General features: G+C 42.8%; 3 protein-coding genes across 6 annotated transcripts in view; 1 reads left to right on the top strand and 2 right to left on the bottom strand.

Annotated features, from left to right (window-relative positions):
* The window catches only part of FAM160A2 (family with sequence similarity 160 member A2), a 31,426-nt gene extending 22,075 nt beyond the window's left edge, over positions 1 to 9,351 (top strand). For 3 of the 4 annotated variants that reach the window (XM_016133516.2, XM_016133517.2, XM_016133520.2), the window contains exon 12: positions 446 to 9,351. In XM_016133516.2, coding sequence (XP_015989002.1) covers positions 446 to 807 — 362 coding nt within the window. In that variant the 3' untranslated portion in view covers positions 808 to 9,351. The remainder of the gene's footprint in view (positions 1 to 445) is intronic. The other variant, XM_016133518.2, reaches the window with a different exon arrangement.
* On the bottom strand, positions 1,205 to 5,991 carry CUNH11orf42 (chromosome unknown C11orf42 homolog). Its single transcript, XM_016133522.2, has 3 exons — positions 5,920 to 5,991; positions 1,675 to 2,473; positions 1,205 to 1,425 (listed from the first exon to the last, which is right to left on the bottom strand). Exons 1-3 carry the CDS (start codon positions 5,989 to 5,991, stop codon positions 1,295 to 1,297), a joined length of 1,002 nt encoding a protein of 333 aa, XP_015989008.2. The 3' UTR covers positions 1,205 to 1,294.
* A 1,566-nt stretch (positions 9,352 to 10,917) lies between the features above and the next one.
* LOC107504375 (olfactory receptor 52W1) lies at positions 10,918 to 11,880 on the bottom strand. Its single transcript, XM_016133521.2, has one exon. It carries the CDS (start codon positions 11,875 to 11,877, stop codon positions 10,918 to 10,920), a length of 960 nt encoding a protein of 319 aa, XP_015989007.1. The 5' UTR covers positions 11,878 to 11,880.
* Between the last annotated feature and the right edge of the window lie 8,900 nt (positions 11,881 to 20,780).

Here is a 20,780-nt window from a genome sequence, read left to right as displayed (position 1 = left end):
ATAGCCTCCGTGGGTATTGAAGGAATAGAGGATGTGGGTCAGGTAGGGGAAGGTGGACATGTTTGACTCTAGTTTAGGAGGGTGATAGGAAGCATGAAGTAAGGGCATGTTTTGGACTGAGGAGAAATAGGTTGGTGAGGTAGACTAATGATTGGAAAGAGGAGTAGTAAGTAAATCTCTTGAGGTGAAGGGGCATGGGGAAAGAAGAGATCTTGGCTGGGAATGAAGTGGCTAAAGTGTTGACTGACTGGGAAAGCTGAGGATGATGGTTTGCTGGGTGGGGAGGCTAGATAGAGAGAAGGCTGGGAAAGCAGCATTTGGGTATTGAGAGTCCTAGTCAAGAAGTCTGTGCATCTGGGGGGGGTGACATGAGGAAAGCTCCTCTCCCTGACCAAGGGAGTTTGCCTGACCCCAGTACCTTCATGATACCCCTGTCTGTTTGCAGCGAAGAGCCGGAGGCCATCCTTGGGGGAGTTGCTCCTGCGGCACACACACAGTCCAACCAGGGCCCGGCAGGCAGCACAGTTGGTTCATCAGCCTGGGAGAGACGGTGCAGGACTTGGCCTAGGTGGGGGCTCCCCTGGGGCTTCAACTCCGGTTCTCCCCCCTCGGGGTGGGGCCCCTGAGCGCCAAGGTGAGGCTCTGCGAGTCAAGAATGCTGTCTACTGTGCAGTCATTTTTCCTGAGTTTCTCAAGGAGTTGGCCGCCATCTCCCAGGCCCATGCTGTCACCTCGCCTTTCTTGTTGGATACTTCAGAAGAGGGATCTGTCCCTCCCATCTCAGGCTTTGGGCCCCTCAATCCTTAACTTTCTTCCATGGACAATCAGGGCCTTGAGTGGGCTGGGACTGGGGCTGGGGCCAGGGTGCAGGCTCCTTTTTATGTGTGGAGGCAGTGGCAAGAGGACTTTTTAATTTATTTCAAATGAATGTTTTATGGAGAACTTGTTGCAATATGTATAAAAGGGAAATCTCTATTCTGTGCTCATTCTTCTTTCCCACTCTTTTTATATGTGGCTGGGGCTCCAAGAAGGTTGTGTATAGATGGGGAATGGTCAGGGATATTTTCAATGAGAACATTGATGCCAAGGTTTAAGGTATTCCTTATTCCCTTAGAGACGAAGGGGACATGATGCCTAGGGAGAAAAGTAGGGACTCTACCCTTCTTCAGACCCCAGAAGAAAGAAGCAGCAGGGCCTAGCATGATTTGGGGGAGCAGCAGCTGATGTTTATTGGGGACCAGTATCCCTATGCCCGAACTTGGGGGCTTTGCCCCCTGCATCTGTTGCATCCACTTCAGTCGTCGCTGTCGAACTCTGAGGACAGACCCTGCAGCAGGGGCAGGGACATGGAGTGCCGATCGGGGTCCCCGGGGCCCCCACCCTGGGCTCCTGGTGGGGGGCTGCGGGGGCTGAAGAGCCAGTTCTCTGCCAGGGTTGGGGATAGTCACAGCTTGACTCATGCCCTGGTCTTTCTGCCTCCCTGGTCCCTCCCTCAGGTTTTCTGTGCTGTGCCCACCCCCTCACCAAGACCATGTTTTCATCACCCTCCCCTGTCTCCCTCACTCCATCCCTCTCACCGGGGTTATGGGTATCCCATACATTCCTGGGCTATACTCTTTCTGTCCTCTCCCTCCACCCTATTCCATCCCTCTATTCATTTCCCCCACATAGTACCTGACAACATCTGGGGCCCTCTTCGGAAAGGGTTTCTGCCCTTGTAAGAGAATCTGGTGACTCTGCCCTCTGGCCCTTCCTGGGGAGGTGGTGTAGGTGGGGCTGGGACAGGTAGGGGCATTTCAGTAGCTTCTGGGATATCGTCCGGGGCTGATGTGGGGTCCAGAGGTGGCATGATGCTGAGGTTGGGTCTGACCCAGTTGGCCCCATGGAGCAGTGGATCTTTGGTCAGGGGCTTCTGTGGTCCCAGCATTCCTTTGGGCTGCAGTGAAAACTTGAGGCACGAGAAGGCAACAGGGAGTGACCGTTGTAACCGGAGCAGCTGGGGTTCACGGCCTGTAGGCAACAGCCCCAGCTGTAGCCAGGAACAGCAGAAGATCTGGTAGATGACATAGACGCTGCGGGTGCTTCGGAGCCAGGGAAGAGTCTTCTGTAGGCTCACCTGCCCTGGTGGCAACAGCAGGAAGGCCACCTTTTTGCGTAGGCCACCCATATGTAGGCGGATCCGGCAGGGCTGCCCATCTAAGAGTCGCATTTCTTCGTAGGCTATCTCTGCTCGGCCGTTTGGTGAGTATTCCCGAGTGCAGTGGGCAAAGGCACCCTCAGACCCTGCTTGCTCCAGGAGGTTTGGTAGTGGTCCCACTGGTTGTAGTGCCCGCCGGCCTTGACGACCTGGTAAAACCAGGCGGCTATGGGCTGGGCGGGACTGCTTCACTAGCACACCCAGTAGGTCATAGCAGGCTGCATCCGATAGGAAAGGTACTGCCACTACATTGGGCCCAAAGCGCTCTTCGATAACCTGCAGGTGGCCAGTGTATGAGTCAGGGACTGAGGGTCAGGAGTTACATGTTACTCCACTCTAGACTGACCCTCCCTCTGTCATTGTTTGGTTACATCTTCATAAGGTACTCAGACTCATACTTTCTGCTTATCTCCCAGTTCTCTCCCGTAGCAAAATCTTGAATGTCTACTCAGCTAGATACATACAGGGAATACATAAAAGAATGAAACTTTGTTCTTGTTCTAATATATCTCAGTCTGATGGAGAAGACAAAAATGTAAACAGTCAACTAAGTACAATAATAGAGAGCAGGCTCTAGAGGAGGTGAGAAGCGATTTTACAGCCTTTGTCTTTGATAGAAGAGGATCAGAAGTTTCTAGGTGTCAGTACTGGAGCTTTGAAGGAATTAGCTGGGCAGGAAAATGGTCAGTCCAGGCAGAGGGAACGGCCAGTGAGAAAACCTAAGCTTACAAATTAAGAGGGCACATTCAGGAACTTGTAATTTCATATTATATAAATGTAGGGTATGAGGAGGGACAGGCACACAGGAACTTGATTAAGAAAGGCCTGTGTGTATGCTAAGTGATTGGAATTTTATCCTAAGGCCAATGGGGAGCCACTTGAAGGGCTCTGGTTAGAAGGGGCAGGATCAGACATACATTTTAAAAAGGTAATTTTGAATAGGAAGGCATAAAGACAAAAGTAAGTTAAGAGTATTATAATCAGGCAAGATATGGTGAGGCCCTTAACTAAAATAATGGGGGAAGATATATGTTATAGAATTAGTAGAACTTGTCACTTGAGGGGCGTGGGAAGAGGAATCTTCAAGGATTATTCTTAGGTAATTGGTTAGATGGGTGATGTCCTTAACCAGTGGAGCTAGAGCAGAATGGGTATACAGAAATAAGTTTGGAATGTCCATTCTTACACCATGTTTGTTACCACTTCATAAACACCTTCTGCCCTAGCTGAGGCCTCATCTTTGTAATGCTAGTTTTAATATGCTTTTAGGAATTCCAGTTCCTCTCAGTTTTGTCTTACTTGTCTTAGCCTTTTTGGGTTTGGGAACCTAGTTCTGGAAAGTTTTAAGTTCATGACCAACTGGGAAATACTGTAAGGTCCTCTCTAGTAATTATACTTAACAAACTGTATAATAACAACTCATTCAGGATGTCGTTGGCTGAGACTTCTGTGTTCTGCTAGGGAGTATACAGAATTCCTTTTTTGGGCTTCTTTCATGTTAGAGCCCTGTTCTTCAAATGCCATATACTCTACTACTCTCCTCCAGCCCCCAAATCCCACATGTCTCTGCCCCTACTGATGGCATTGCCCACTTGGCTGGTCCTCTGGTAGAATTCACTAATGTTCCCTTAAGGCTGATCTGTTTTTTGCTACTTAAAGCTGTTTTAGAAGTGCTGTCCCCTAGCATAAGAGGAGGGTAGCTAACTGATCGGAGCTGTGTCTGTACTTCCAGTAAGCTGAGGTATCTTGAAGACTACTTACTGTCTTGTCACCTAGCTGAGGAGATAACTGGTGTTCTTTCTTGATCTGCATGGAAGAATTTGCCATTTTTCCTTATTCTTTGCTTCACTGAAACATGGAACACTTACTTTTGGGTGGGGGTATCAGGCTGAAGAACTAGGGCCCTGAGAAGGAGGCCATTTGGGTTTTCAGGGGTGAGAGCAGAGTACTCGTAGGTTGGCATTTTAGTATGGCGTGCTCGGCCCCATGACAATGAAAGCATAGTCACCAAGTGTAACTTCAGAATCCTACCCTAGTGGCTCCATTGGTGCCTAGGATCCTATATAAATAAGACATGAGTGGGAGTGTCTCCAGAAGAGTTTCCTCTAACAGGAATGTCATACTTAAAACAACTGGTTTTATGGTCAAGGTTTCTGCTAAAAGGTGAATCCCTGAGTTAGCTAGAGACTCTCAGAAGGTAGATATGAATTTGCCATGGCAGTTTATTAGGTCTCCTTTCTCACCCTTGAAGGCCTCAGTGGTTATCCTAAAATAGGAAAAATAAGGCACTCAGTTCTATGCCAGGGTGACTGTGTTCTTGGTAGAATCACCATTCGAGACCACTACCTGTTCCTATTGCACTTTTACTTCTAGGTGGAAGTTTTATGGAACTTAGAGGCCTGCAAATTTAGATCTCCCAGGGGCAGCACATGAAAGTGATGGTGGAAGATTATCTTCCTGGATGTGCCTAAGCTGGTTTGAATTTGAGTGGGAGGCTCTTAAGCCACCTTCTGTTCATCCAGATATTCTCCAAAGTGCCCAATAAACTGTCAGCAGTTCTGGAGAGAGGAAGTCAGGTCACTCAAATATATCCTACTCCTTAAATTTGCCACATATCACCAGTGATTTATCCTGCATATCCCTACCCTAACTTTCCTGACAATTTTCTATTAAAATAGGATAGGGGATTTTTTGATACTCAGAGATGGCATAGCTTTCTAATAGTTGAAGACTTCATTTACTTTCACCTTCATTCTGATTGATCCATTCCTGAACCAACCTTTTCCACTGCTGAAACCAGTTATTGTAATACTTGGAAGTACCTTGGCTCTCATGTTTCTCCTTCCCTGGGAAGTTGACCTTTGTGGTGAGCAGCTTCTCCATTTTGAATGGGAACTACACGCCATTAAGGCTGCTTTGACTATGGTAGGCACTTATTTAAGATGGGTGTTTTAAACTTGGTAGGCTGCCTTCTATAAGTGTTTTTTAAATTCACTTCCAGAACCTCATCCCTGAATTCTCACCTCGGAAATTTTTAGCTGTCTAGATTTGGTGGGATTTGTTGGGTACCTGCAACTCTTATTCTGTGGAAGTTAAGGTAGAGGGAATATCTGTGAAGAAGTCGAAGGTAAAGTTCAGGTTCTTTAGAAAGTTGAAAAGGCCTTTCATGATCAGCCCCTGTGCCTCTTTGACCTTATTTTCACCATTACACCTTTGAACTCTGCTCTAGAGGACTATTTGCAGTTCACAAATCTGCATTTTTCTTTTTCCTCTTCTAACTTTTCGTATGTTCTATCTTAAATTAGTACTCTGTTCACTTACCTACCCACCGCTCATGAACTCATTCAGGTGTTTATTAAGCACTGTTTATGTTCCAGGTAGTCCTCTTCCCTCTATGTGTGAATAACTCCTACTTACTTAGCTAGAATGTAATTCTCTTCAGAAAGCTTTCTGACATCCTGAGTCCTACCCCTGACTTAGCATTTTTCCTGTCCGCTGTCATAGTTCCTTATATGTTCAAGGAACCATTCTTACTTCGTTCACAATTGTGATTCAATTGGACAGTTTATGCAGAGCACTTTGTGCAGTTCCTGGCCCATAAGCAAGCACTGAGTAAACGTTGTTATTGTTTTCAGGCTTCCTACCTATTCCTACTCATAAGCTGCTCAGACCCAGCTAGGTCACACTTTGTTGCTTCCTTTTAGCCCTCTTGCTTTACCTACCTTATCCTTGATGAGGGTCCAGGTGGCATCAGCTTCATCCAGTGTTAGCAGGTGGGGGGTACCAGCCAACATGATGGGGTATGGAAGGGGTTAGGCAGGGCAGTGGCTGCTGCAGGAACCCCAAGCCACCCAGGAAGGTAAGGCCCAGGCCCTAGTCTCTGACCTACTACAGCATGAGGTCATAGAGGTCCTGCTGGGTAATGGGGCCTTGGGTGGGGAGGGGGCAGTCACTTTCCTAATCTCACTATTCTTATAGTCTAAGTACATACTCTTGAGTCACCTCTCTATTCTTCTGCTTTAGGGGAGGAAAATGCAGGTATCTGTTAGGGTATCTTTGTCTGCCTCTGTGTGTGCGCGTGCATGCGCGCACGTGTGCGCATGCATGCACGCTATGTGTAGTTCTTGGTCTGAGTTTTTTAAGGAAACAGGATCAGGTCTCCTCCTTTTAGCAGTCTCCTTGAAGCAATCTACAATACTGTCTTTTCACCTGCAGATGACTTTGTGAGGTTGCATTGGGGTCCTGAAGGACATGGAAGAAGTACAGATCAGGACTTAAACTGAGAATCAAGCAGTAGTTCTCAACCTTGGCCATACTTTGGAATTACCTGCGAGCTTCAAAAATCTGACCACCAGAAATTCTGATTTAATTGGTCTGGAGTGTGCCTGGGCATCAGGATTTCTAAAAGCTTCTTAGGCAGCTTTAATGTGCAGCCTGGGTTGAAACCCAAGTGGGTTTCAATTGCAATGAAAACCAGGTGTGTGTGTAGGAGGGTGCTATGCTGAATGGTGACAATGTGGAAGATAAGAATCTAATTGGGATACTGTTGCCTTAGTAACTAGAGAGAACTTTCAGGAAGCCAGAATTACCCAGGTAAATTTGTGGAAAAATTTTTTATGCTCCACTCTCCCTGTCCCAGGCTGATGTGTATCTAATAGGTTCTTCTCACTGCAGCCCTAATCTATATGTGATTTCCCCTTGTGTCTCTGTCCAGAGATTTCAACTTGCTGTTTTGGTGGAAAAGAAGAGTGGTTTTTCCCCAGAGAAGAACCACTTTAGAGAGCCTTTCTAGTAGCTACTCTCTCACTATGCCTCTCAACTGTCCAGAGTTCTTTCTCGAGTCCTTTTGCAGAGTCTAATGTCTGCTCAGAAGACTCCTTCTGAGTGGGGAGCATCCTTCTCTATCCTGGCTGAATATGTAGAGCTATCCACAAAGTTGGCCATTATCTGAGCCTAGCCAAAGTGGTATGAGTATGGGGTATAGGGAAAGGTTCTCTAATGGTAGGAGAGAGTGTTACCAAAAAAAGTTTCCTAAAAGAGACGTAACCGATTTTAGAGGAGGGCAGGTCTTTCTAGACAGAGCTAAGAGTGTGGGTGCCAGGTCCTTGAGCAAAGTTTTGACAGTGAGTATGGACCTGTGCTCTGGGAGAGGAGTTAATACCAAATATTTGTTGAACTCTTATGTGTTAGGAACTGTGCCAAACACTTTAAGTGCATTATTTTAGTCAATCCTTTTGGTAATCTCTCGAAGTAGGTACTATTATTTCTCTCATTTTACAAGTGAATGAACAGGCTCAGAGGGTTTAAATAAATTAGTGCAAGTCTGCCTGTTTCCAACTTTTACCATTAAACGGTGAGTAGGTCCTTTTGGTGAAAGGAGAAACCAATGCATTACTTCTGCTCTCCTGAGTTTGTGCTGGGAGGGTGCATGTTAGGTGGAAGTGCAAAGTGGTAGAGTGGAGAGTAAATGGGCAGGATGAGAGAAGAACTGCAATGGAACAAATCAGAAACCCCAAGTTTCCTGCTGAGACAAATGAAACCAAGTGTCTTCCTCCTAATGCACCATTAGCACATTTTAAAAACTATGGTTGACAAGGAGAGATCACCTGGTATAGTATAGTTGGTAACTCCGTTCCCTGCAGAAAGGAATTCTGAGTCAGGTAGACAGAAGTAGACACAAGGATAAGAGAAACAGCATGGGTCAAAATTGACCCAAGAAAGGAGACAGATGCAGAGGTTCAGACACAATGAGAGTTATTAATAAACGGGCAGAGAATGCTGCACATCCATATCCTGAGGGGGTTCCAGAATGAGATGGGTGTGGATGAGGTAGGTGCAGGGATGATGGGCTGTTGGTGAAATCAGGTGAGTATCTCAGATTTTTGTTCATAGAGGAGGCCGAGAGAGGAAATTGGGTAATGATGAAAAAAGAAGCCCATACCTCTGTTTTCTCTCTTTTGCTGCCTGATTACCATTTTCTAGCCTCCCTCAATTCCACACTGCCCTAACCTGATATTAAGAAAGCCTGTTTTTCCTTTTGGCTCATAGAGTCTGAGACTGAAAGTTGCTAAAGGAAAAAAGATAACACCAGTGTTCCCGATGCAGTTGAGCCCAAGGGCTGGGCTGTGTGGGCCATATCCTCCTGCTCATGGGGTTTGCTCCCATGTAACACGTTCTGGGGCTTCACTGGGGAAAAAGTTACAGATCATCTGCAGCATATCTTGAGGGGTGACCAGAGTGGAAAGCATTAGGGCAACAAACTGGCTGGGGCTGATTATCTAGAGAACATGAGTTTCTATAAAGGCACCTCTAAAGCAGGATAGAATGTGTGGATGGCAAAGATTTTAGAATGATAAAGAGCCCTAACTAGTCTCTTCACTTCTCTCAGGCTAAGGGATAATCATACAAGTTTCTAGTCCCTTATTTGAAAACTTTCTGAAACAGATGTGTTTTTCAACTTCAGAATTTTTCAGATTTTAGAAAGGAAATGTAGTGCCCTTACATAATAGACACAGACATGAGGCAAAACTGACCGACAGAACAAGTTGGAGACAGAGATGCAGAGGTACTGAGGCATATCCCAGTGAGATTAAGGGCACTGCCCTATAATCAAACACATCAGTATTTCTGCAGCTAAATACATGAATACCCACACCAAGATAAAAAATACAATTGTGAAGGTTCAGGTTAGGTTTCGGGCCAAAGTTATGAACTATTGTTCAGATTTCTTTTTTTGGTATTGTAGATAAGTGATTATGGGCTTATAATTGTTCTCAGGTTGTTATGATAAGAGAGTGCTGGTAAAGCCTTCTAAACACAACATATGGTAGGTACGTATGCAATATCAATCCAAAACAAAATACAAATGTCCAAGTGGGTAAATATTTGGCTTGCAGGAAGAAAGTTCTCACAATGAACAATGCAAAGCTTTGGAATCAGCTGCCTTGGGCAACCAAAGGGAGAAAGTGCCTTAGAAGAGAGGCTTCCTGTGCTGGGAGGATGACAGAATTCGTTGCTTATGAACATTGGCTGCATATGATTTCCCTTTTCATGCACTGGAGGGGAAAGACAAAAAATGGCATGCATGTGTGTTTGTGTGACACAGGGCTGTCACACATTTCTTTATAATGTTGTAATAAATACCTTATTGCATACATCTTTGTTCACATCTCTGATTATTTTGTCAGGATAGATTTATTGAAGAGGAACCCGTTAAGAGAAGGATACAGACATCGTAAAGACCTGTGACCCATTAGGATTAGTATTTTGTCACAGTTACCCACAAAAATCATTGCTTGGAGGGCTTTTAACTCAGAACTTCACGAGAGAATGACTGAGCACACACTTGAGAAAAAGTGTAGATTCCTTCCTCATTCTCTTGATTTGAGAATGGCTTCCTGAAATTTTCAGCACCTCTGAAAATCTTACAGAAATTCTGGGCTCTCTTCAGTTCCTTGTTAATGAGGACCTGGTGAGACCTGTTGTGACCCTGGACATGGCATCATCTGCTTTTTCAGATCTGTGACCTCCTGTATGGTATCCGTGGTGTGTGGTCCAGCACTCTGTGCTGAGTGGTCAGTGTTGCACCTGGCTTCAGGTCTTCACGGCTAACTCCAATACTTGCAGTTATGGTAGTTTTTCTGGAGAGCTTGAGTCTGCTTTGCATACAAGCAATGACTGACTCAGTAGTGACTCTCCGCTTTCTGAGATTGTACTCATTCTAGACTCCATGCTGGTGTGAAAGGTCTTTTGTGCAATATCCTTCTGAGTGGAGTGGAAAGTGTAACCCCTTTTGGGTAATACCATGACACTTCCTGTTACTATCTCTATTTTCTGGCAGCTGCAGAAATATTCTTATGTGAAATATTCCTATTTCATCATATCGTACCAACTTCATGTGCTTCTGGTGGCATTGGCCAGGACACATGGCGTTACTGATGAGGATTTTCTTTGGGAATTCTACATTCTTGGCTGAGGATGTACAGAAGGCAGGTTGGTAAGAGACCATCGTGACTCTGGACCTCAGGCAAGTAGGTGACATGGTTACAATGATTTTCTGAGATATCAAAATTTATCTCATTTGGACCCCTGACTTCTGAAACTGTAATCCCAGCCAGAGAACTTCTAGCCATCAATTCTTTAGACTTCAGCAGGGAGTGGAGAATAAGGGAGTTAATGATTACACAAGAGACCAAGAGGATTCTCTAACCTGGGACTGTCTTAAAAGCCAGTGTCCCGGCCAGATTGGGACCTTAGGATGCGTTATCCAGATTCTCAGAAGGTAAGGGATAAACCTGTATGACTCCTTCCCTAAGGACTGGCTGAGATAGAATCTGGCTCAGATAGAGAGAGCTGTGACCCTAGACAAATATCTTAATACTTATCTCCAGAGGCAGTATCACTCCTAGATCCCCAGGTTTAAGATCTGTAGAGGAGCTTTGGTGAGGGAGCATGGGCAGACTTAGGTTAAAATGATGGGGGTAGTGAGGAGGGGAGTTTTACATTAATGTGTACTATGATCCCACAGTAATTCTTGATCTTATTTTCCCTGCATGGTAACACATAGCCCCCTGCATCCTCCCAGAAAGGTTATATGGCTAGGCAAGGGCTTCACAGCAAAAATATATTGATTATCACAGTTGTATGCAATGGGACAAAGTTGACATAATCCATACATCCAGACCCTAGATTCACCTCTGAATGTTCCCCTACATCCACTCCTAGCCTCCTTTTCTGAATGTGAAGGTTTCCAGGAACCGGTCCCTTATTTGCTTGGTGCGGACCCCATAAATGAGTGGGTTGAGGGCAGGTGGCAACAGCAAATAGATGTTAGAGAGAAGGATGTGCACAGGCTTGGGGACAGTGTGACGACCAAAGCGGTGTGTGAGGTAGGAGAAGAGACCAGGCACGTAGAAGGCCAGAATGACACAGATATGGGAACTGCATGTACCAAAAGCCTTAGCACGGGCCTCCCTGGTAGGCAGCCGCAGCACAGCATGGGCAATGAGCCCATAAGATCCCGCGATGCCCAGAATATCTACACCTGACACAGCCAGTGAAATTGCCAGTCCATACAAGTTGTTGGCCCGTGTGTTACCTATCACCAACTCCACCACTGCCATGTGTTCACAATAGGCATGGTCTATGGTCTTGGCTCGGAAGTGCTCAAATCTCGCCACCAATAGAGGGAAAGGCACACAAATAACTAAAGCTTTCAGTGCATGTGCCAGGACTGCACAGCCTACACGGGCTTTGGTGACCAGAATAGGGTAGTGCAGTGGACGCCCTATAGCCACAGCACGATCACAGGCCATGGTGAACAGTACACCAGATTCCACAGCGGTCAATGTATGAACAAAGAACATTTGGACCAGACAGGCAGTATATGGCACAGGACGGGGCCCAAGCCACAGCACAGCTAGCAACCCTGGGGCTATAGAAGTGGCTAAGCCCAGGTCTGTGGCTGCCAGCATGGCCAGGAGTAGAAACATTGGCTGGTGCAGTGTGGAATCTCCCTGTACTACTAACAGCAGTGCTCCATTGCCCAGCAGAGCCAGCAGATACATGGGTGCGAAGACCAATGTCAGCCAGGCCTGGGCACCCCCTAGCCCTGGAATGCCAGTCAGTATGAAGAAAACTGGACGTGGGAAGGTGGAGTTGGGCTGTGGAGCTTCTGCCATCCTGTGGGGGACAAAGCTTTAGAGTTCATGGATGCATGATTCTTGATAGGGGAAGGACAAAGGGAGGGATTTTGGGGTGTCACAATGGTACAGACCCATCCATGGAGTATGTGTAGGGGTTGTGCAGGGCTGGGTTATCACAGGGTTATAACCTTTGGTTGGGCTTTTGGATGGATAATCTAGGTCACAACACTAGGTAGGACGGAAGAATCCTTTGCACTTGAAAGCCCATGAGTGTTGTATGAGGAGAAATGGGAGACAGTGGTAATGAGATGGAGGGTGGGGGCGGGTCACTGCAGCAGTGGCTGGTGTAGTCAGAGCCCACTAGTTGGAGGTCACCTGAAAGTGGAGCTGGGTGAATGTTTTTCTTCCTCAGGGTCCAAATTAGAGTCAATCTCAGTCTCTGGAGAGGAGGAGAAAGCTAGCTCTGGGTGGGGATCAGGCGTCAGGCTGGTGCTGTCTCTGACTGTATATCCTTAGGCAGAACTCCTGAGCCTCAGCTTCCTCAGCTCTCTAATGGGGGTAGGCTTAGGTTTTGCTCAGCTTTAACATTCTGGCCACCAACCCTCCATGAAGAAAGGAGGATAGTAGAACGAGAGAAACAGGAGGAGGAGGCAGATAGGATCTGGAGTGAAGCTGGAAGCCTAATGTGACAGGAGAAAATCTGATGGGTTTTTGGGGTGTGGGGCGCTTACATTGTCTTTAACTCGATGCTGAAATGGTGAACTCGAACACCAGCTGGAGAGTTGAAGCTGGGCCTGGGAAGCAACAGAGAGAGATAGCAGTAAAAAAAGGAACTTCTTTCTTTTCCTTCATGATCCAGAAGGGGATCCCATTAGAGTAGCAGCCATAGTAAAACGAAGCATCTCTGATGTTGGAGAAGTCAAGGTGAGGAGAACTGATTCCTCCCAGAATCTAGTCTGGAGCAGAAGCTTCATAAATGTTGAATGGATAAATGAAGGAGGAAGAAAACAGTAGCAGACTTGACTGAGGAAAGATCCTGAGCTCTTACTGTGCTGGTAGCTTCTCTTTGCCTTGACCAGTGGGGCACTTTATGTGGCCATTCTACCTGCTTCCCTTAGGGCCCTTACTCCTCCCACCTGTGCCACATTAACTCTTCCCTGTTTGTCTTTTGCTCAGTGCTGATAGGCCTGGTAACTCAAGAAGCAGAATGAGGCAGAGATGGGGCAACAAAGAAAGAGACTGACTTATGGGAGTGGAAAGATCTGGGAAAGAGGAACACTTCCTCTGGGAGGTCTTTGCTGAGTCCCTGAAGTCTGGAGAGAAAACCTTGCTTTACTCTCTAATAGCATCCATTCCCCTTTGTTGTAATTACTTGTCTTTCCCCCAGTAGACTGAAAGAGTTACAGGCAGCGTTTCTTATTTGCCACAGTATCTTCACTGCTCATTGCAATGCTTGGCATATAGTTGTCTCTGAGTAAATATTTTTTGCTTTTAATTGTGGGACAGAGGTGCTGGTCCAAATGGTGTTTGCTGACTAACAGGGGCTCCTACAGTTTCAGGTATTTATGAAGGTGAGAAAGAAAGAATTAGTTGTCATCGACCACAAGTCCACTGATTATGATCCTAAAAATCACAACATTATGCAAGATAATGCAATAAAAAACATAGAGCTTACAGGAAAAATGGGAGTAGGGGCACAACATTCAAAAATTTCATCAGCGACACATTTAAAAAAGAATAGGAACCTAATAAAAATGGTAGCACTGTTTTACACATGTTAAATGGTCAGAAAGTACATAAATACACCAATAAATATGATGTTTTACCTTGAAAATGACCTGGACTTTTCCCTGTGGAAGTGAGTGTTGGAAGCAACTTGTGAATTATTGTGAAGAGGTAGGAGAGACTAATCTGAAATTAGGTAGAATGTTGTAACACCAGATGTGGATGGGTGTGGCTCATAAAATAAGCAGCGAACTGAGGCAGCTGATGTGATGGATTTTTGTGTGTGTGCATATGTGCACCCTGGGTTTTTCTATGTGACTTGGTTCAGCTGGGTGCAATTTTCTTCATTCACCTAGTTTCTTGTAGATTGGAATCACATATAAGCAGACATGAAATTCATATTATGCTCAGTTCCTTAATATATCAATTTGTTGGAACAAATCTGCATTTCAAAACCAGCTCTATAGCAGAACTGACTGACTCTCCTTTGTGCCTGGCCTCATGCCATGTGGTGAGAATGCAGGGGCAACCACAAAGCCCCGCGCCCCTCCAGGAGATCACAGTCTAGTAGACACAGCGATGCAAACAGTTTTCAGAGTGCTATTAAAATAACTGTGTCGACCCAAGTCAGTGCCGGATATGGTGGCAGCAAAAAGGAAGGAGCCCATTCTCCTTCCTGGGGTGGGGTGGGGTAGGGGGAGTCAGGAAAGTCTTCTCTTAACAACAGTACTGACTACAGTGCTCTGGCATTTCCTATGTGCAGGCCCTACTCTAAGTCCTAGTCTCACAACATGCATCTGCAGTAGGTACAATTATTTGTCCCATCTTTGTAAAAACTAAGGCACAAAGAAATGAAGTAACTTGCCCAAGGTCACACAGCTAGTAAATAGCAGTTAGGATAGTAAATTAGTCTTGCTCCAGCATCTTTTCCCTTAGCCACTACTTCAAATATTTCCACTGAGATTTAGCACATTAGTAGTTTTCTAGGATAGTTGGGGGAAAAGGCATCTGCTCCTGGGATGAGTTCAGGAGAAAGATTGTCAAGTAGTCCTAGCATTGCTGAATGGGGAGATGTAGAAAGAGCTGTAATTATTTGGCAGATAGTGAACTCTCATCCAGTGATGGGGGACAGGAGCACTTGGGAGGTGGGAACATTACATTGAGACCTCTGAAGGAGAGGGTTGGGAAAAAAAGCCCTTGAATGCTATTATATTTAAATGGTTTCAAGAAAACACTAATAAGACTTTCGGCTGACATATGACTATCCTGGGCACTGTTTGTACAAAGACAGTTCATAAATCACATACAACTTAAGCCCAACAAAATTGAAGTCATTAAGTTCCTGCAAATCTGATATACTCTGTTTCTGACTCTCTAGTAATCCAGGATGTGTTAGGGGATATCATTGACTTTGTCTCTAGACAAGTTTCTTTGTTGGTCTCCCACGCCCCAGCCCAATATTATAGGAGGTTACTGAACAAATATTAGTCACCTGGCTGATCTTTCCCAGTGACATTGGCCGTTAGAATACTGGATCTGACAATACACCTGTGACTTTGGGGGACTGTATGCCAGATCCTGCTCCTAAGAGGTGGGTACCAGCCCTCTGTGGGGAGTGGAGGTAGAGCACAAGGAGGATGGGAGGCTGATTGGACTCTCAGTTGCTTGCAGACCGGCATGGGAAATTGGAGAGGGCTCTGTTTGAAAAGTGCCCCTGATTTTCTGACTTCTTTGACTAATGCAGCTACCACCACCAATACCTGCTATAGAATAGGGTCCCGAAATATCAGCTTGTGTCTGTGTGGGCCTATGGTTTTCTGCTTACAGTAACCAATGAACAGTGGCATGTAAGAGAGGGTTATCCATTTACACAATAGATTATAGATTAGAAAATCTTGAGTCCTAGTGGTGCCACTCAACACTGAATCCTCTTCTAGAAAACTCCTAAGGCTAACTCTCAATTGTCAAGTCTCAATTCTCAGGCCAATATGAGACCCCTTTGTGACTAGTAGCACTACAGTAGCCCAGGCTTCACCTTCTCTCAGTTTCTGAAAGCACAGAGGGACTCTATAACCCCAAGGTAAGTACAGGTGGCACTGTGCTATGGAGATGTGGAAGTCATGGAACCTGCCACTCCATTCTGTCTTCTAGGTCTTCTAGCCTCACTCTTCCCTCCATCTGAGGCTCCCCAGTCCTTCCATGAGAATGTCCTTAAAATTCCATAAACTCTAGGGCTCTGGGAATCCCCAATCCCCAAGATAGTAATTGTTCTGTCCCTGAGGTTATAGATTTTGGAGAGAAACTGTTCTCCCTCTTTATTATAATAGGATCTAGTAGAAGTCTAGTAGATGCTGGTAGGGGTATGGAGTTGGTCAGACCTAGTTTTTATCAACTTTCCTATAATACCGTCTGCTCTTATCTATTTCCTCTTCCTCTGCATCTGGGTCAGTCCTTTGGACTGATTTCATCTTTGATCATGGCAGTGACTCTAGTGTTCTCCTGGATGGTGAGGTCACAGTTCCCTTCCTTGTCTCCCAGACAACACTGTAAGACAGTAAGATTGGGTTAGGACCCTGAAACTTCCTTAACTTATACATTTTTTGTTTTCCTTCAGTGTGAGGCATGGAAGAAGCAATTTTTTGACTAAGTTTCTCTGACCAATGTTGGCTAAGAATATCAGTGCTGAGATGTTTTTCCAAAGACTTTCCTGCAGAAGATGAGTAGTTTTCTCTAAAGATTCTCTGGCATTTGGAAAGGACTTCTGGATTGACTATCTTTGTTGGGGGCACCTTTCCAGAAATTAATTCCCAGAAATTCTTTTCTGAGAAAATAAGTAGTGCCTTTGTATTTTCTCATCATCTCCCTTCCTCTAAGCTCGCATTGCATGGCTTACTCTTATGACTGGAAGAAGTGCTAATGTCATCCACAGAATTATGAATGGGGAAACACTCTCCCTTATCTTTAAATTCAAATGGCTACTTGAGGCCCATCTACTTAAGAGCTCTTGTATCTGTTTCTTCTCTCTCCCCACTGGAGCATGTCCTATTTTACACCCCACAAACTTAGACTATTACAGCAGCCTCAGAACTGATATCCTTGTCTCTAACATACTTCTTTGTATTTTCTTTTTTGTCATATTTTATTTGAGAAGTGGCTTATCTATATATATGTATATAGAAGTACAAAGAATAAAACAAATGCACATTTACCAACACATCCAGAATGACAATTATTATTAACAATTTGTCCCACTTGTTTTAGTTCTTTTTAAATAAAGGCAGAAAAATTACAGATAAAATCAAAGTCTCTTTTATCCCCTATACTGTTCCATTCTCACCTTAGAGACAATAATTGTCATGAATTTAGTGTATCTTTCTGATTTGGTTTTTAATGCTTTTGCGAATTAGTGTTTTTAAATATTTACATAATTTCCTATTGTGTACAGATAATTATGTTTTAGTTCTATTTATGCAGAGATACAGATCTTTATCATTCCTTTAAATTGACACGTTGCTTTACAGCATATAATTATGCTAAATCATGCTTAGTTACCTATCGATGGACTTCAAAACATTTTTTTGTTATGTATACTGCTGTTAACATTTTTATACATGCCTCCATTTTCACATACATGAAAGATTCTTTAGAGTATACTTCTAGAGGTGGAATTGCTGGTTTATAAAAATGAACATTTTCATCTTCAGCAGATATTGTCAAATTGCTCTTCAAAATAGTGGTTCCAGTTTATATTCCCATCAGCAGTTTATGAGAGATCCTGTTTTTTAACATCCCCAACAACACTTTATGTTAACAGATTCTTATGTTTTTGTGAATTAATAAATATTAGCTCATTATTTTAATTTACATTTTTTATACAGTTACCAGTCTTTTAGATTTCCTCTTCTATAAGTTGTCTGATCATTTCCTTCACCCATTTTTCTATTCAGTTTCCTTTTCCTCCTGTAATTTTTGTATACCTTCTGTATATACTCTAGATACTGATGCCTTATACTGGAAATATAACTTTCTAGTCTATTAATTATCTTTTAATTTTGTTAATGGTGTTATTTGCCTTACAGAAAATTTGAATTTTAATAAAAAGCATATCTAGGTCATGTGCTTTTTGTGTATTATTTAATACGTTCTTTCCTACCCTGAGATTGTAAAAAAAACCATTATTATGCATTTCCTTTTTATAGTATATAGACTTTTTTTACATGTAATTCTTTTAATCCATTTGAAATTTATTTTTGTGTGTATGACATGAGACTAGGATCTAATTTTATTTATTTTTCTTCTAAAGAAACTCAGTCATCCCAGTGCTTTTCTCTGCTGATGTGTAATTATTACGCAGCAAGTTTCCCTCTATAATAGATTTGATCTGGGTACTGTTCTTTATTGCACTGATCTATATGCTAGTTCCTCACCTGTCTTTATATCCACAGGTGAGTCACCCTTTCTTGTTCTTCTCTATGCATCTTCCCTCCTACCCCGCCCAGAAACATCTTGACTCTTTTTGTACCTTTATTCTTCTACATGACTATTAGAATCACTTTATTAAGTTCCATGAAAAATCTAATGGGATCTTAACTGAGACTGAATTTAGTTTATAGATTAATTGAGGAGTATTAATATCCTTCCAATACTGAGTCTTTCCATTCACAACATATGTTACATTTATTCAAGTCTCTAATAAAGTTTAAAGATTTCTCCACGATGACAATGCACACATCTTTTGTAAATTTATTCTAGGTTCCTTATAGTTTTAAAAATAATTTTTTGAGGTAAATGTACCCATATTAAGTGTTTAATTTGATGAGTTTAGACAAATACATGTACACTTGTACAAGCACCATCCCAATCAAGAAATAAAACATTTTCATTTTCCCAAAATATTCTCTTGTTACTCTTTGCAGGTAACTTCCTGCACCATTGGCCCCAACCCCAGCCCCAGCCTCAAGCACCTAATGATCTGTTTTCTGTTCCTATAGTTTACTTTTATTTTTTCTAGATTTTTATATAAATGGAATCATGTATTATGTACTATTTTGTGTATGATTTCTTTCTCTCAACATGTCATTGAGATTTTTCCATATTGTTGCAGGTATTAGTAGTTCATTTATTTTTAGAGTTAAATAGTATTCCATTGTATAAATATTTCACAATTGTTTATCCATTAACCTTTTGATAGATATTTTATTTTCATTTTTTTTAACTATTATACATAGAGCTGTGGTGAAAATTTGCATACAAATCTTTGTGTAGAATTATGTTTTCATTTCTCTTGTTTAAATATCTAGGAGCAGGATCACTGTATCACTGTATCACATGGTAAGTGTGTATTTAAGAAACTAACAAATGCTTTCCCAAAGTAGTTTTACTATTTTGCATTCCCAACAACATTGTTTGAGATTTTTAGTTACTCTGTATCCTTGCCAACACTTGTTGTCTCTCTAGTTATGATTTATTGTACACTTGGCATGAGTCAGACACTGAACTAAGCACTCTATAGCATCTCATTCAATATATTATCCATTTTTCAAATGAAATAACTGAGACGTGTGTAGCTTACTTCTGATCCTCAAACTTCTAATGAGTCCGGATTTTGAATCCAGGTCATTTTGAGTCCAAAGTGGATTCTCTTAATGACTATATCATTTGAGAGTTCTGTTGGCTTCATAAAACTAAATCAGATTGGTGTCCATCTTTTTATCATGGGTAATTTCATTCTCTTTAGCCTTGCTTTCCCTTTTCTTCCCTAGACCAAAGCACCCATTCAAGGTTGAAGGAGCAGCCAATTTGCTTTGCCTTAAATCTATAAGCAAATAAAATAGCTTTTCTCCTGACCTCCAAATTAGTTTGAGTACTTTTGCATCCACCCAAATCAGTGTTTTCTTTATCTTCTTTACTATATCTTTCATACACAACACATCTTAGGACTTTTCTGCCTCTCTTCTGTAGTTACCATTGTGAATTTTATGTTACGTGATTCTCCACCCTCAACTGCCTGCAACTGTGATTTCCGGCTTCCCTAATGACACACTTAATGTTCCATAATTACCTGGCCAGCATCCCTTCTCCATTCTCTTGGTTTTTGCACTGAAAGTAATACGAAACACCCTGTAGAAGTTGCTGCACTGTTAGGAGTGTCACTGATCTGAGCCGAGGAGTCATTGCAAATGTTAGTTTTGTCTCTGTTTTCACATTCCTCAAATCTGCCTCCTCTGCAATGTGAACAGTTCCAAGGCCACTTTTTGTATTGGCCAGTCACTTCTGTGTATGTGTTCTTAGCTCATCCTTCTCCCTTTTTGTGTGGAGGGAGCAAAGCCATAGAGTTGTTTCATAGTCTAAAGAGCCTGGGCATGGACTATCTCTTGGGTCTAGTTAATATGTTGTCACAGAGTTATCGTCCACTTTCTGATTTTGCTTCTTGTGCTTAGTTTGTTGTCATTGAATCCTTAGCTTTTTTTTCTTTTGGGGGCCTCATCACAACTTCATTGCAGATAAGAACTGTATTTGCCTCATTTTGAAAGCTTTGTGATATTTGAATATTACTATGTTCAAAGCATTTTGCAGTTTTATTCATACCGTTTATATTCTTTAACTTTCATTTTATTGGTGTTGTCTATTTTTATTGTCTATTTTTAGCTCTTCCAAGAGGTTGTTATTGATATGTCATTTTGGTCTTAACTTGTATTTATTTCATGGCTGGTGATGCTGGATATTTTTCATGTGTTTATATGCCATCTATATATCCTTTTTAGTAAAATGCCTCTTCTTGCCTTTTACCAGTTTCTAATTAGATTGTAATTTTTTTATGTTGAGAGTTTTTAATATATTTTAGATCCTAGTTTTTTGTTGAACATATAATTGCAAATATTTTCTCCTAGTCTGTAGCTTGCCTTTGCATTTTTTTCAGAGGGTCTTTTGAAGAGCAAGTTTTAAATTTTGATGAAATTCACCTTACTTTTTTCCTTCTGATGGACTGAGCTTTTGGTGTCAAGTCAAAGAATTCTGTTTAAATCTAGATCCCAAAGATTTTTCTCCCATGTTTTTTTTTCCTAAAAATTCTTCCAATTTTATATTTTTCACTTGTCTGTGATCCTTTTTGAGTTAAATTTTGTATAAGGTGTGAGGTTTAGTTTAAGAAAGTTGTTTTGCATGTGAAAGACTGATTGCTCCAGCGTCATTTGTCTATTGAATTGCTCTGTACC

The sequence above is a fragment of the Rousettus aegyptiacus genome, unplaced genomic scaffold (genome assembly GCF_014176215.1).
Source record: "Rousettus aegyptiacus isolate mRouAeg1 unplaced genomic scaffold, mRouAeg1.p scaffold_m13_p_5, whole genome shotgun sequence".
Classification (NCBI taxonomy): Eukaryota; Metazoa; Chordata; class Mammalia; order Chiroptera; family Pteropodidae; genus Rousettus; species Rousettus aegyptiacus.
The sequence above is the reverse complement of the archived record's forward strand: the minus strand, read 5'-3'. Positions and strand labels throughout refer to the sequence as shown.